Source organism: Cupressus sempervirens, chromosome 10 (assembly GCF_028749045.1).
Source record: "Cupressus sempervirens isolate cs-2001-9-10 chromosome 10, ASM2874904v1, whole genome shotgun sequence".
Classification (NCBI taxonomy): domain Eukaryota; kingdom Viridiplantae; phylum Streptophyta; class Pinopsida; order Cupressales; family Cupressaceae; genus Cupressus; species Cupressus sempervirens.
In genome coordinates, this window is record NC_143127.1 from 356,647,110 (window position 1) to 356,664,621 (window position 17,512).

Sequence of the window (17,512 nt, forward strand, 5' to 3'; positions counted from 1 at the left end):
CATGTTATCCCATCTCACATTTTCTTTTGTTGATTGTGTAACTACCTCTAAGAAATAGAGTCTTCACAAACCATCATGTGGTAGATTAAACATCAACTAGGTGTAGGAGTCATTGGTGGGTTAACACATGCTTTGGCAGGGGTTAACATTTCGTGTTAACAGTTTTTGCTATTTTTAAAAATGATTGTCATGCCCTTTCTAAACTAGCAAAATTTGCTATTTTAGAAGGCTTCCTCTCTTGCCTTTTTGAAATAAAGAATTTCTCTATTTTGGAGAGCTTCTTTCCTTGCCTCTATGAAATAGTGACATCAAGTTATGACAAATGGGCTTGTGCCACGCGGTGGTGGGAAAACTTGTGTGTTATCCCCACTTTTGCCATTTTGCAAAGGTTTTTTTTTGGTGACACGTAAAATTATGAAATTGATTCTACCTCTTCCATTGTGCATTGGGAAATGTTCCAACAAACAGGTTTGTGCCATGTGGCATTGGGAAAACATTTCATGTTATACCATTTTTGCTCCTAGCAGAATGGTGAAACTAGTTAGGCTCCTGCATGTGGCAGGGTTAACATTGCATGTTATCCCATCTCACAAATTATTTTGTTAATTGTGTAACTACCTCTAAGAAATAGAGTCTTGGTAGATCATAATGTGGTGGCAAACAACAACATAGAGAGATCAACTAGGTGTAGGAGTCATAGATTGGTCAACACGCGCTTTCGCAAAGGTTAACATTTCATGTTAATTGTTTCTCTATTTCGGAAAGTGATTGTCATGCCTTTTCCAAAATAGAAAAATTAACTATTTTGGAAGGCTTCCTTTCTTGCATTTCCAAAATAGAAAAATTCACTATTTTGGAAGGCTTGCTTTCTTGCATTTCCAAAATCGCAACATTGAGTTATGACAAATGGGCTTTTGCCATGTGGCAGTGGGAAAACTTGCATGTTATTCCCATTTTCATCATTTTGCAAGGGTCATTTTTGGTGACCCACAAAATCACAAAATTGATGTTGCCTCTTCCATGATGCATTGGGAAATGTGCTCAAGTTCTTCATTGACCAAGTTAGATCAGTTTCCTATTCACCCAAGTGACTCAATTTTGGCTCAGTTTGTTCTTTAAATGGGTGAACTTGATTCTCCTTTGTTGTCGAGTTGTCTCATTTTCTCCTTTGACCAAGTTACAGGTTAACACGCATTTTTTTGGGGGTTTAACTTCCTTGTAAACCATTTTTGTTGTTTCAAAGAGGCACTTTTATGCCCTTTCCAAAATGGTGTCCTTTCTTGCCTTTATAAAATAGAGAATTTTGTTATTTCAAAGAGCTTTTTTCCAAAGATATTGATTTTTCTCTAAATCGTACCTATTACAAGTTTAGAAATTTATGATTTCCAAATTTATTAAAATATTATATATATATATATATATACATATATATATATATATACATATATATATATACATATATATATATATATATATACATATATATGTATATATACATATATATATATATATACATATATATATATGTATATATACATATATATGTATATATATATATATACATATATATATATATACATATATATATATATATACATATGTATATATATATATATATATATATGTATATATATATATGTATATATATGTATATATATATATGTATATATATGTATATATATACATATATATATATATACATATATGTATATATATATATATGTATATATGTATGTATATATATATATATATATATATGTATATATATATATATGTATATATGTATATATGTATATATGTATATATATATATATATGTATATATGTATATATATATATATATATATATATATATATATATATATATATATATATATATATAAGTAACTAAAATAATAATAGTTGTAATTTAATGATAATTTTTAGTAAGTATATAAGTATATATTAAAAATATATAATTATATTTCATGTGGACAAATGTTTTATTATTCATTTAGAATTATTTTTTAATAATTTTATTTGGAGTCATTCAACTTGATCAATTATGCACATTATTTTCAATTACCTACAAATTAAATCTATAAATGTTTGACAATATTATGCTTTTAAATTTAATAGTTTAAATTTATTTTTTGTTACAACTATTTAACTTTCACTATTTGATATAAAATATAAATTGTATGCTTAAAATTTTATACAACTCTTAAATATTTATGCCTGTCAGAATTTACTATTGTAAATTCAATTTTTGCTCAAAATTTCATCTTGGAAATATTGTAAAACACGTACATCTTTCAAAAAAAAAGTATTGATCAAGTCATTTTAAATTTGATCACTTATATACTATATATTTCTAAAACTAAAATTGTTACCAATGAAAAATAGAAAATAATAGATTTTTAGAAATAAAAGAAAAAAATTAATATTTAATTAAATTTTAAATATAATACTTTACATTACATATTTTCTCTATTTAAAAACATTATTCTAATTTTAAAAATACAATTTCAAAAGATTTTCTTTATGACTTAAAAGATGTTAAATGAGAAATAATTTAAATATTGGAAGGGTATAATACAAGATGAGATGCTCAGTATGGAAGAAAATAGGTACATTCATATTCATTCTTTGTCTTCATTATATGAATAAGATTTATACTAGTTAATTGAAGTAGAGTGCCATCAATCTCTCATTTGTAATATTTTTATTATGTGCTTTATTTCAATTTCAAAAAAAAAAAAAATCAAACTTTCCCGAAGTAGTTTTAGAAATTTCAGTCATTTCAATTAAGTAAATACCTAAAAGTAAAATCAAAATTATCTGATAGCTACTAAATCATTTTCAGACATAATATATTTGAATATTGTTAAGGATAATCAATTAGAATGTAATGAATGAATGAACTCACATGGTTTCTTGGAAATTTTATAGAAGTTGATCTTAAACCTAGAGTAATTTTTTATTTTTATTGTTATATAAAAGCTTAAATAAATAACTAATGTTTTTATGATATCTGAATAAAGATGGCAGATGGATCAATTATGTTGGAATCAGTATGAATAGAAAGACATGATAAGAATGAACCCAACTTCACATAAGATTGTAGTATTTTTCACTATATAATTGTATTAAACAATTTCTTGAAATAAGTTGTGAAATGAAATATAGATTGACATAAATAAATAACATGTTTATCACATAATCTTTACAAATGACTATTACCTTTTCTTTTTAAGAGACTTTTTGAAAGAGCTCATAAACCATAAAATCCTTAATATCGTGTTCTCTGTTTTCTGATTTAGGAAAATTACCATTTTTGTAAATGAAGGGTTTCTTCCCGTAGTACTTCACATTGCTCTTTGACCCGCCTAGATATGGAAACCATTTTTATTGGCCAAACCCACATAAATTTGCGACTTCTATTTAAAGGGTTTATCTCAATCTTAAATTTATCATATCCTATCACGAGCTCCACCTCATTAAAGTTTGCCTCTAAAATGTCAAATCATGATAGATGTTCGATTGTCGTATCTCATACGAGATATTTATAGCCTGTAGGTTGTAGTTAGAATATTCAATTATTTCGGTGTACAACAAAATTTTTAAGACAGTTTTAAGCTTTCATTTTCATTTAAAAGATAACAACAATGTGAATTCAATCTAGAAGTCAAGAACTCTTCAGATGTAAAAATTGGCTTGAACGCATCTCTATAAATTTAAGTCATATCATATATCATGGTCTTCATCATAAAAGAAATCACCTACATCATAAAGATAAAGCTCAGTCACTGCATGAGAGCTTGTAAATCAGATTTACCAAAGCTCTGAGTCATAGTTTATGATCTTGGAATTGTGCAAGAAAAGAGAGGGATGAATTACTGTATATGATTTTAAACATTAATTGAAAAACATGTAAAATTAAATCCAAAAGTTTTCACGCCAGTTTATTTTGGAAGAGACCAGTTTTTAGCTCAGCCACATAACTAACTTGGTAAAGTAGTTCTGAAACAAACCTCTAAGAATATTGTTTATTCCCTTTAATAAACAGAATGTACAAGTTTAGCCCCTGAGCAAAGGACACATGCCTTAAAAAGTATGGGGCGCTACTACAAAGCTCTCTAAAACAGTATACTGCAAACACTCAAGAACTATAACATACAGCAGCGCAAAGAAACAATCAAGCAAAAGCCCGGGATATCCAGCTCCATAAGAAACCGATGCAATCCCAGATATGCACATGACAAAAACAGGAAAAGAAAAGTCAGATCCTAAGCAAAAAAATGCTGAGCTCAGGTCCACTGCCATCAGGATTCATCATGTAAAAAGCCTCGGAGTCCTTAGATCCAACAACTCTCTCAAACCTTGCTCTCATATACATCAATTCACCTTCTGTTCCCTCCACATCTGAAGGAAGCACACCGGCTCCCATTGAAACTGCCTGAACGGTATTCAACACCTTCATGTCCGATTCAGAATAAACCCTTCTTATTCCGTACCCCGTCTTCCTTCCGTTACAATACATCTCCCACACGGGCTCCTGAAACAGTTTTCCTCTGTCCGCACTCTTCTCGCATTCCAGTGCAATTCTGACCAGTCCCGAAGCCATTTCTTTAACCAGAGTTACTGTTGGAGTTCCCAATTGAAGGAGTAAAAATGGCGGCGATTTAGGGCTGTCCTGCACAGCCAGGTGGACGTGGCCCTTTCTGTGACCGAACAGAGTGCCCGTCACGCAGTTCGATGCAGATGGAGAATCGGAGGGGCCCGCGGGGAGTGACAGAAATCGACATGGAGAGTTTCGAGTTGTGAATATTCGAATGATTGATTTTAGTCCCGCGAAAAATTTCCAGGGCTTTGTCCACTTTCCTTCCGACTGAGTTAGGGCAAGCTGATTTTTATCTTTCGTCACATTTTGATTCTTTGACGTCCCCATTTCTTGATGCACGCGTCTGCTATCATCAAAAGTAGAGTAAAAATCTCTTACGTCTCCATTGTTTATTCCATCTTGTCAGAGAAAGAAAAAAGGGCAGTAAAGTAAAATACCTGATGGTTTCTGAATCGCTGGTTGTATCGTCACATCCGGGCGACTTTACAGGCCTTCATTTTCTGTTTCCCAATAAAAAAATACAAAACAAATTCATTAAATGGAACTGCTCAGTCTCTCTAAAATTATGTTTTGATTTGAAAATATTAAAAATTGAATTTATCAGATTTTTACTGTTTGATTTCTCAGTTCTACAGTGTAGTAATTTTTTATTGGCTTGAGATTATGATCTATCTTTTTATCAACTGTTTAGATCCTGATGATGGAGTACTGAAGGTGACCCCCCAAAAGAAATATATTGTTTATTTTTTAAAATAATTTGTAAGCGCAAATAATAAACAACATAGAAAACATTGCTCCTTCTAGTCAACAAAAAAATATTTTCGAAAAGATTAGCAAATAATTAAAATTAAAAAATACATAGTTACTTTTTTTCTAAATTACTTATTATTTTGGTCAAATGTATATTCATATATCTTGGATAGACAAATAATAATTTATTATTTTATATCTAAATGAGATATAAAAATATGATATCATTATCATCAACATTCAGCTTTTTAGATTTTAAATCCAATTCTGTGGTCCTTATCTAATGAGTGGTGATTTTCTTGAAACCATCTCTTATGAGAATCAATGGTCCACTTAACAATAATTACAATAGATGATCTTTACAGAAATAAAACTTTGAATCTTTCCACTAAATCACCCATCTTAGTACTTTTCTAGCTCAAATCTACCTCACCATACTAATTTCACATGTCTTATTGTAAAAAGATAATTTCACATGTCTTACTTGAAAAATAAATGCAATCTAACTCTGGTATCAGATTATAGTTTGAGAGGTTGTGAAAAATGACAAATTAGAAAATTATTATTCATTAATGTGCCACTTTCTTTGATTTCGACCTAAAACTATGAAGGAGAATCAAAATCCAGTGTCTATTTTCCCTTGCACATTTCAATAATACACCTCCATTTTCTTGTTTCTTTCTGAACTGTTCATACCAAAAAAATTTATCGACCAAGTCCATGCAAAAGAATCTCTGGAACACCAGCCATAATATTCTATGAACAACTTATAAATAAAATATAGAGAATTACGTTCCCATTTCATGAATTTTTACGTTTTATCTATTTAGACTGCGTGTGCTGAAAGAAATTCTGCATATTTGTGGTAGTTTCGTCCAAAGCCCAAAACCCATTTGCAAGGCAAGATTACAGGAAAGCTTGAATATAATTTGATAGGATTACATTTCGGGCGTCAAAAGCTGTAAGAAAGTCATCTATATGGCTACTCATAAAGGAATCAAACATCAAGCTTCAATTTCAAGCCTCAGTTAAAGCCATCATGTGCTGTGTTATAAACTATTGTTATTCTATTTTACGGAATCTACGCCTGACTGAACATTTAGGCTAGTTTCACTGTAACTTCAGATACGTTCGTTGAACGAATAAAATGCACTTACTCGGTAACAGAATATTGAATGTGAGAAAACGAAATAAAAATTATACCTCGGTAAACATTCAACATAATGAATCAAAATAGTCTCTAAATAAACTTTGTTCACAGTAATCCAATCTTTCATCAATATTTTAGGCCGTTGCTAGAAAAAATAGAAAACATTTTTTTATAAAGAAATCAGGAGAATATATTTCTATATGCTACTATATAATGTGGTGAACATTAGTGGCACTGCAGTCAGGGTTTAAACAGCCATGGAATCTCAGTGGCTCTAATTGAGAAAACAGAAAATATAATAAATTTATTTCGTACCTGAAAATTCGAGCTCTGCTGAGATTCTGACGAACTGGGGCGGCCTGAAATGAAAAGAAAAGGAGGAAAAGAAGAAAAAACGATTAACTGCGCATTCTTTGCTTTAATAACGTTAAAGACCTGGTCTTGCGAGCTAAAAAACAGACAGACTGAATAATTCAAGGCATGTAATCTTAACTGCAGTTAAGTGTGATGCATGCAAAAGCGTGTACCAATAATCATGGGATCGACATTAAAACTGTAACCTGAGATTTCGACGAATTAAAACCAAATCTAAATGCAACCAGATCTCACCGTATCTCGACCACCTAAATATAGTTAGAACGGAGACTATAAATACAGCTTTCCCTATTCATATGATTGTACCATTAACTCAACTCTCCATTAAACAATAAACTTGATGAAGGCTCTTTAAAACAGCAATGATTAGAGGCGAACTGGATATTCTGGTACAGGTGAGAAAGTTAAACGAAAGGAATTGCAGGCACAATAGACCCAAATGATCGAATAATATTATGAGATGGATTCCTTCGAAAGAGGAAAATGAATAATTAAAAGGAAGGATGATGATCAGTGAGGTTGGCAGAGGACACCCGTGGAGCCATCTACAGTGGTGATTGCATAAGCAATTACAAGGGCATCCAATTGTCGTCATCATTAAGCAGGAAAAACTTTTAATATAGTATTGATATTACAAAAACGCGTTGCTCAGCATCGGCGTGCTATAAGACGAAAGAGAGGGAAGCGGACTAATGATTCCACTCGCATTTAAAGAAATATAAATTACTTATAATAAATAGTATTTCTTTACAGCACTTCATGTCCAGACCTAACCTTATCGAACTCAACCAGCGAATCACAGTATGTACAGTTGCAGAAGTTACTCTACAGTTGTGGCACAGGTGTGATTTGGGATGATACTGAGTCCAAACGATTGGGACAAGTTAATTTAATCGACCGTCTAGAAGCCATCGTGCATTAAGAAAAGGCATGACATTATTATCATCTTCAGTTCATTGCGAGCCACCCATTTCTTTATAATATTTGATTCTTGACTATTCTAGAATATTTCGTTTTCTAGTATTTTAAGAAAAATCGTTTTTTAATGTTTGCTTTCTAAAGTTCTTTTAATAATGTATAGATTATGTTTTTTAAGATTTGGTATCATTAGTAGTTCATTTACTTGGGATTATAGGTATGTGATTATCACATACCTAGGATCATAGGTATGTGATTGTTTCATATGCATAGGTTAGGTGTGTGATAGTAGCATAGAATATGCTTTTTTTAATAATATTTATTAACTTTAATTATTTTAATATTTAGTTTCTTTATAATGAAAAATTTAAGTTTTTCATTTGTAATTCAATGATGTATTGTATAAGGAACTTTGCAACTTATTTAAGTTAGATCTTTAGTTTATTTTTTTTAAATATGTAGTAATGCATTTTTTAAAAGTTTATTAGATTTTTTATTTTATTTTGTTTAAGGTTTTTAATTATAATTTTTTATTTTTTATTTAAGTTTTAGAGATTGTCAAACTTGTATCTAATCATGTGTGTCATAAAGAAAAAAAAAAATTTCATTAATTGTATAGAAAAAAAGGATATAAACTTAGAGAAAAGGAATTGGTAGCGATTAGATGCTACATAGTTAATTACCATCTCATGCTAAAGGATAAATTCCCTCCACATTGAGTTGTAACAAATTTATGAGGGCATTCCTTGAGACCACCAAATAATGGAATAAAAGAGAAATACGATCAACATAATTAGGTCTCTAAGAGCATGCCTAATGTATAATTAAGACCCAATATTCTATCTTTAAGATCTTATCATATTGGTTGATACAATTAGACCTAATTGTCCCCAATTTAAAGATTTGAAATATATTTATATCCTTTTTAGAAAATTACTTTATTCTTACTTATGTGTGTTCAAGATTAAGACAAAATAATGTATTCCTATAATATCTAAAAGTTATTCTAATTAGCTTAAGTTTGTAATCCAAAACTTTTATGCTCGTTTCTTGAGGTACATTGGGGTTTTAACCAATGTGAAACTCATCTTTGACCATGTTTATGATTTCTTGGTGTAAATAAGGGTATTTACCTAATTAGCTTTATTATTATGTCCTCTTCACACATTATCATTTAATTTAATTTTACTTAGGGAGTACATGAGACACATATAATCATTTCTTGTCTTCCATCATATGATTAAGATACTTATCATAATATTATGATATCATATGTCTTGACATGGCATATATGAACAATGAATTGTCTTTGTATAATCTTATTTGTATTAAGATATAAGATAAAGAAGCTTATAATATTAGATTTCCTATGTGATTATAAGTATAGAAATTTTTAACAAATCTTAAAATAGACACATCAATACACCATTTAACATAAATATAAAATTAACCATACTAAGGCAAACACAAGATTTATGCAATCAAACCATTTTGGGAAAAAAAAATTCACTAGAGAATAAGAGAAATTATAATATATTCTTGAAAAAAGAAGACGCCACAATATTGCATGTCTCTGTACTTTTTAAAAATATTCCATAACTACTTGTAAACAAAAGAAAGTTTATGATTAAAAAACTATATCTTGGCTTCAACCTATAATCAATTGAGAGAGGAAAGCCGCTACTTTATTTTTTTAACAAGGAGCCAAAACCACTTGTAAGAACTTATGGGCTAGAGAATTAGTAGCCAATAAATTTTTATTTTTTTTAAAATAACACTTCAAGTGTCTCCTATGTATGCCAAACTTCAACCCACTTAACTTTACACATGTTTACTAGTCCATAGCTTGTGGTGATTGTTTAAATTCCCAAACATACATTTTTTCTCCTCCCATTTATGTGGTCTCATTATGCATGACCCTTCATATTCATAATGGATGTGGGAAGGAGTGAATTTTAATCAAATATTTTAATTTTAATTAATTGCCTCTCCTTGTTCATCTCTTAAAAATGCAATTAAAAATAGCCTTATAAATAATTCATTTTTTTCTCACATGTCATATGGACACTTACCAAAGACATTGTGACATATGAATGACTTCAGGTTGCCAAGTTAATGTCACCTTATCCTATCATCATCCTGTAATACCCCAAAATTGAATCATTGCCATCTCAACCAATTCTGGCCTATTTCTGATCAATCTTAAAGTCCTATTCTAATAGGCAGTTCTCATTCTGCTATTCGTTACTTGACTTAATTGTCAGATGCAAAAAAACCCTAATCTGCATTCATCATATTTCTTATTCAATTCCTATAGTACGTACTCATATTAGTTACATTAAACCTACTTGATTTAATTATAATTTAATTATTAAATATTTATACTTTAATTAAATTAAATTATATCCTAAAGCTAATGTACTATAGAAGAAATTTGAGATTCAGCAGAATCTAGAAGAGATCAGAATGATCTAAAGAAGATTCAAGGTTGATTTAAAATGATTGCGAAGTCACAAAGACCGAATTTGACCAAAAGTTGACCAAATTTAGCCACAGTTGACTTAACTTGACTATTTTCAAAATGAATTTTGAAAATATGGAGAATGTGAAGTTGAAAGGATTCCAAGAATCACAAAGTATCAGAAAGATTTGGGCTACACAAGCGTTCGATCATTAAATACTTATTGCTCGGGGCATCTAGTTCCCATCTTATGTCCTTACCACTTGGGGCATCTCATCACTTGGGGCATCTTATTCCCTTCTATCTGGCATCCTTGCCATCTATCTTATCTTTTCATCAATTGATCAACCTTATAACAACTCTTCTCAAAGTTCGATAGACCAGTATTGGGACAGTCTAAACCTTGACTCCTCAGGATCAAGCCTCGTTCTGGGGATGATTCTATGACTCATGATTGGACCTTGTTATCTTTTATCAATCTTAGGTATCTAGGTGTTCTATCTAGATCCTTGAAGGTTAAGCTCCATTCTGGAGATAGTCTTCTAAATGCTATTATTCTCGGGTATCTAGGTGTTCTATCTAGATCCTTGAAGGTTAAGCTCTGTTCTGGAGATAATCTTCTAAATGCTATCAATTTCAGGTATCTAGATATTCTGTATGGATCCTTAAAGATTACGCTTCGTTCTAGAGATAGTCTTTTAAATGCTATCAATCTTAGGTATCTAGGTGCTCTACTTGGATTCCTTGGGATTAAGCTCTGTTCTAGAGATAATCCTTAAAAGCTTATCAATTGGTCTCCGTGTCATCAACTTCAAAACCAATCTTATCTTTGCATCATACTTTCTGATTTTCTTTGAATTGAACATACTGCTCGCACATTCATTCAAAGAGGGGCAAAATGTAATACCCCAAAATTGGCTCATTGCCATCTCAACCAATTCTGGTCTATTTCTGATCAATCTTAAAGTCCTATTCTAATAGGCAATTCTCATTCTGCTATTTGCTACTAGACTTAATTGTCAGATGCAAAAAACCCTAATCTGCATTCATCATATTTCTTATTTAATTCCTATAGTACATACTCATATTAGTCGCATTAAACCTACTTGATTTAATTATAATTTAATTATTAAGTATTTATACTTTAATTAAATTAAATTATATCCTAAAGCTAATGTACTATGGAATTAAATTTATTTAATTTAATAAATACACCTATATTGATTAATTAAATGTAATTATTTAATTAAATGGGAAAGGTATTTCTAATTAATTAAACGAAATTATTTAATTAAATCGAGTACTGACTTCTAATTAATTAAACAAAGTTATTTAATTAAATGGGAAGCCATTCCTAATTAATTAAATGAAGTTATTTAATTAAATAAGAAAAGTGTCTCTAAATAATTAAAGATTATTTAATTAAATAGAAAAAGTAATATCTCATTTTATTAAATTAAATATCTCAACAAAATCTCTCTTCAGTTCAAAAAGGGAAATTTCTAGTTCACTATTGATCAAAAATGAGTTAAATCAGTTAACTCCTTTTTCTACTCAAATTAAATCAGTTAACTCCTTATTTTACTCAAATTAAATCTATTAACTCCCTTTAATTTGGGAATGTCCCTTTATGACTGAACCTCATCTTCAATCCTGACCGTTGATCCGAATTGATCTCAACCATTGATGGATTTTAGGAAAGTCTATTTAAGAGACCCTCATCTCTTCATTTTAGGGGATGAATTTGGAGAATTTGCATCCAATCTCTGCTGGAATTCATACTCACATTTGCTCATATTTTTACATACATTTTGCATTCTTAGTTTAGATTCATCTAGCTCAATAATGCATACATTTTTAGTTTAATGTCTTTTATTTCTTAGATTAATTGCTTGTACTTCATATAGATTGCTTGCATATTCATATAGTTTAAATTGCATTCAAATCGTTCATTCTTACAGGGTCTGGTTGCCTAAACACCTCGAATCTGAGGATATTTGACAAGCAATTCCTTTTAGATAGAAGGTAACAGGTTGCTTTGCAGGCTGATTTTTGGATGAACAATTCAATATTCATTTTGGGATGAATCCACATACAATACTGTGTTGAAGTGTGTGTGTTAGCAGAGGCCACATATTCACGCATACATTTCTGGCACCCACCGTGGGGCCCAAAAATCAATTTTTCTGGCCTCTTTCTGTATTTTTTTAATCATTTTTTGTTCTCTATCCATACTGTTTCGTACAGATTCAAGAATCTTCATGTGAGACTATTCATTTTCACGTGAGGATCCATAATCTTCGCACGAAGGTTCTTTCCGCATCGCGCGAGAAAGTTCTTTGGCGTGCGAAGCTTCGCGCGAAACCTGTTTCTTTGCACAAGTAGAATATAATTTCGCACGAGCCGAATATAACTTTGCGTGAGCCGTAAAACTTCTTCGCGCGGGCTGTTAGGAATTTCGCGTGAAACTCTGCTGACAGAGGCATTTTTTTTGCATTGATTTTCATGTTTTTGAGTTTTTCTACTGACTATTCGTCGTTTCTAGTGTTTCTGTGTTTTTTGATTTTTTTGGAACAGCATAACAGCAATTTGTGAGACAATGAGAAAATCATGATAAAGTCACTAAAAATAGATAAAATCTACTAAGCGTGTTGTGAGGATCATCAAGTAACCTTCCTCAACTGATAACGCTTCATTTGGATCTAAAAAAAACATCTCTCGTGTTGAGCTTGTGTGTGTTTCCTTCTGTATTTTCATTTTACAACACATGCATAAATTGATACTAGGGTGTGATCTTTGTTAGTATTCATTTAGCAGGCTTAGGAACTTGGTTAGATTTAGATAGCTATTTTGGGTTATTGGACTCGCTAATTCACCGGCCCCTTGTTCCACCCTGTGGTTGCAAGATTAGCACCACGTTAAAGGGGAGGGGTCTACAGGACAAAAGCATTAAATGCTCCACAAGGAAACCCTTTTGTGCTTTCTAGAACTCACTAGTTTCTGAGTTGTGGACTCGTGTTAGCTTGTGTGAGGGGTTAAATGTTCCACATATTTGGACTCACCTCACATTAGTTAAAGCGTTAAGTGTACCACATTGTTCTTTTTTATTGTTTTTGGATAGATTTGCTTTCAGGAATTGACATCTATACACACATAGTAATTACGCCCCCATGAAGCTTATTCGTGGATCTTGAGGGAGCGAGTTCCTAGTGAAACTCCTCTCTAAGATGGATTCCTTGTAGGTGGGGAGGATACTTTGAGCATCTCGTAGATAGATGAATCTTTGACTTGTTGATTAAGGCATCCTTTCTCCAAAGAGGTTGATAGATCACAGGGAGATGATATCATAGATCTTTAAGAGAATATCTTAGTTTAGCGTGTCAGATTAATCTGTCTATTTTGATTGGGCTAAAGGTGAAAAGGTGTCAAAACCTTGAATCTGGAAGCTAAGTCCCCTTGTGGTACACTGTTGTGAGTCGGTCACCTTTAGAGAGGGTTAGCCGTAGCAGACAATCCCTCTATAGGGAAAACTGTGTTGACGGAACCTCAAGCGGTAATAGCCATTTTCACCATGGTAGTGACAACCACTATATAAATGTCCTTGTGGAAGAAATCTCCACGAGTGTGGTTCATTGTGGGTTGTCAGATCTCCCTAGTAGCTCTTGAAGATTAAGTTCTCGGACTATGTCAAAACCTCGGTGCGTCGGGATTGGAGGTCACCCCTGTGAGTCATAAAAGTTGCAAAGTCAAACCATTACTAAATACCTTAGAGAGGCCAACTTTTATTTTCTAGATATGTATGCATGATTGCAAAACTCTTTGAAAACGTACACAAATAGCTCTCTTAGGGATTAGCACAAACTAAGTCACTTGATTGTTCATGCGCAAGGTTGCTTTTACCCTTGCTCATTGTTTTCAGACGTGCTTCAAATCACTTTCTTGTTGTTCTACGTGCTTTTTTATCTGCCTGGTTATTGGAATGATAAAAAATTTTGTTAAAATTAGTCGTTGTTGTGAAACTGTTCTGCCCTTTTGCGCGAAATCATTTGGGTCTCGCGCGAAATCATCTAGCACTCGAACGAAGCTATTTTGTCCTCACACAAAATTAAAATTCTATTGTGCATCTTTGCGCAATCTTATAAACATTTTCGCACAAAATTAAACCACTGTTATTGACCTTCGCGCGAGACAAAAACATCTTCGTGCGGCCTGTGAAACATCTTCGCGCGGCCTGTGAAACTTCTTCGCGCGACCCGTAAAGGTTTTTCGCATGAGACTTTGTATCAGCATTACCAATTTGGGTTTTTTCTAGCTATCTACAGCCTATACGTTGTCTTTTTCTGAGTCCATTTATCGCTTTCTATTTGCAAACAGTCTCGAAACAGCAACACTTCGCTTAGCCGAAGACTTGTGTCTTATACCTTGACTAGTCTCATCTCATAAGTAATTTTGGTCCTCGTATTAATGTTTGTCATACTTTGTGTCACAGTGGTCATAATCTCTGGTTGTTCTAGCCTTTAAATCTGACTATTTGTGCCTTAGTGAACAACATTCTTGTTATTATCTTGTCCTTTTTGAGACTCAGTCTTAGTATAGTCCTTCTCCAGGTTCTAGCTTCTTGTCCTTGCCTATGACTGTCACAACCAGAAGCGGCAACGTGTTTTATCCCGATAACCTTAGACATGGTCGTGCTAGGGGTTGTAATTGCGGTAGAGGTAGCTTAACTTTCACTACACAATCTATATCCATTTTGGCTAGTGAGGCGTCTTCACAGTCCTCCTCACCTGCCAGGTCATCTCAAGTTCAACGAACATTTTCCAATTTGCAACAAATTAGGAATCCTTTTTACCAAGAGGATACTGAAATAGGTAGAGGTCCTACATTCCCAAATACAATGTATGATCCTTACTCCACAGACCCTTTTGAAACACAATGTATAGAAACTGAACACGTTCCTATAATGACTAATCGTGAACCTAAACAGGGTAGTCATAGTCGATATCAAGAAAAACCTAGGGATGACAAGGATAAAGAGAAAGAATATGACACTGATGAGGAACAAGAAGAGGTGGAAATCCTTCCTAAAAACATAGCAAAATGTCAAAGAGACAAAAAATTTCAGAAGGTCATGGGAATCCTACTCAAGGAAGAGAAAGAAAAGTACTTTCTCAAACTTGCCCAAGAGGGAGCTAAACTGCCCACACATTTTAATGTGGAGACCATTATCAAATGTGAAGAAGAAACTGAGACTGCTAAACTCCAAAAACAACTGAAAATTATGTAAGACCAGTTGGCTTAGATGATGCATGAGAAAGAGAAACCCACAAAGACATACACATTGGATGCTCTTTGTTCATTTCCATTTGACAAAAGTATAAACATGTTGCCTTTCCCACGAGGCGTAGAACTACCCAGATATGACAAGTACTTTGGTACTACTGATCCCCAAGATCACTTGCAAGAATTTGGCGCTTTGTCTATGGATTTTATACACAATCAAAATGTACCTTATGCGTTTATTCCCTAGAAGCCTAGGTGGTCAGACTTTGGAGTGGTTCTCACATTTACCTCCTGGTATCAAGACGTTTGACAGAATTGCTAATTCATTTGTTCAAAAATATTCTCATAACATTCAACATCCTATAAATATTTGAGATCTATGCAACCTTAAATAGAAGTTTGGTGAGCCTTTTCTCACTTTCCTCCAATGGTGGAGACAACTTTACACTAAGTATTCCTGTAAAATCCCAGAAACGGAGAAGCTTGACATTTTCACTGATAACCTCTTACCTGATTTCGGGTATAGAGTCCAACTACAAGGTCCACATACCTTTGAAGACATGATTACACAGGCTATCCATATTGAAGAATTTATGGTCAAGAAAGATGAGCTCACTCTTCAGAGAGACACAAAACAAGGTTCCACTTCCAACAGGGATAAAACCAAACATGTCAACAAGAACCAAGAAATTGTACATGATGGGGTTGTTGATAATGTCACACCAAAACCTGCTAAAGCAGCATTTAATCTCACAGATTGCCTCAAAATGGCCAAAAATGCTAAGAAGCCTCCTCCTAACAATAAGGCGTCTAGGAACAAACCAAGAAACTCATGGGCAACACGACCCAAGCGAGAGTATATGCCTTTAGGAGAACCTTTGGATGTGGTTTACAAAAAATTGCTACAACACAAGCTTATCTCACCAATGGATAACCCTCATCCCTATGATCCACAACCACGTCTACCATGGTGGAATGAGACCTCATTTTGTGAGTATCACCAAAACAAGGGACACAAAACTAGCAACTGTATAAACTTGCCTCATAAAGTCCAGGACATGATTGATGCTGGTGCACTTGTGGTAGATGGACATAACAAAAACTCGGACCACAAGGTGTTCAAAGAGCCTTTCCCAGCTTATGAAAAAGGAGAGACTTTGAAATCAAAACCCTACAATAAGGTCAACTATATGTATTCCAATGATGAAAATGTCATTCACATGGTTGAACCTGTAGATTTCGAATACTACGACGTTATTACCATAAAGGGGAGGCAAGATAATGATAAACCCAAGACACCATTTGTCTTGAGAGGCCCTACTTCCAATAACATGGATAATGCATCTTCGTAACACTGTGCTAATGCTGTTACTCGCTCTCATGCGAAGTTGGTGCTCAAAGGCCCTACACCTCCTACTTCAAATCTTGAACAACACAAAGACAAAAACCTTGCTGGTCCATTCGGTAAAGGTGCAAAACACACAACGAACTTGACTGCAACCAGTTATAGTGTTCTAGATCAATTGAAATGAACCAATGCTCACATTTCCATATTTGAGCTGCTTAAAATCTCACCTGCTCATAGGCAAATTCTAGACAAAGACCTCACTGAGGCAAACATTCCTCAATATCTTGATCTTGAGCGATTTCAATCCATGGTAGGTCACCTGACCTCACCTCATCTTATGACCTTCTCCGAGGAGGATGACAACTCATTGAATCACCCACACAATCAGCCTCTACACATTGAGGTTATGATCCACCAAACACGTGTTCGTCAGGTACTCATTGACAATGGCGCTGGCCTAAACATTGTTTTAAATGCTCTACTTAGACAATTGGATTATTCTAAGGACTCTTTTGATCCTCAACGAAAGATCACTATTAAAGCGTATGATGAAGTAGAACAAAAGTCACTAGGTCTTGTGACTTTACCAATTCGCGCTGGTCCTATTGAAAGGGATGTCACCTGTCAG

General features: G+C 33.0%; 1 protein-coding gene across 6 annotated transcripts; it reads right to left on the reverse strand.

Moving 5' to 3' along the window:
* Positions 1 to 3,999: 3,999 nt before the first annotated feature.
* LOC149534092 (protein MIZU-KUSSEI 1-like) lies at positions 4,000 to 7,466 on the reverse strand. 6 transcript variants are annotated; one of them, XM_089806477.1, is made up of 4 exons: positions 6,996 to 7,466; positions 6,818 to 6,861; positions 5,040 to 5,102; positions 4,000 to 4,945 (listed from the first exon to the last, which is right to left on the reverse strand). In XM_089806477.1, exon 4 carries the CDS (start codon positions 4,927 to 4,929, stop codon positions 4,261 to 4,263), a length of 669 nt encoding a protein of 222 aa, XP_089662603.1. In that variant the 5' UTR covers positions 4,930 to 4,945; positions 5,040 to 5,102; positions 6,818 to 6,861; positions 6,996 to 7,466; the 3' UTR covers positions 4,000 to 4,260. The 6 variants fall into 6 exon arrangements, with proteins under 6 accessions (XP_089662603.1, XP_089662604.1, XP_089662608.1 ...); XM_089806478.1 differs by having other exon boundaries at positions 7,112 to 7,387; XM_089806482.1 differs by having other exon boundaries at positions 4,000 to 4,948; positions 7,112 to 7,321.
* Positions 7,467 to 17,512: the final 10,046 nt, after the last annotated feature.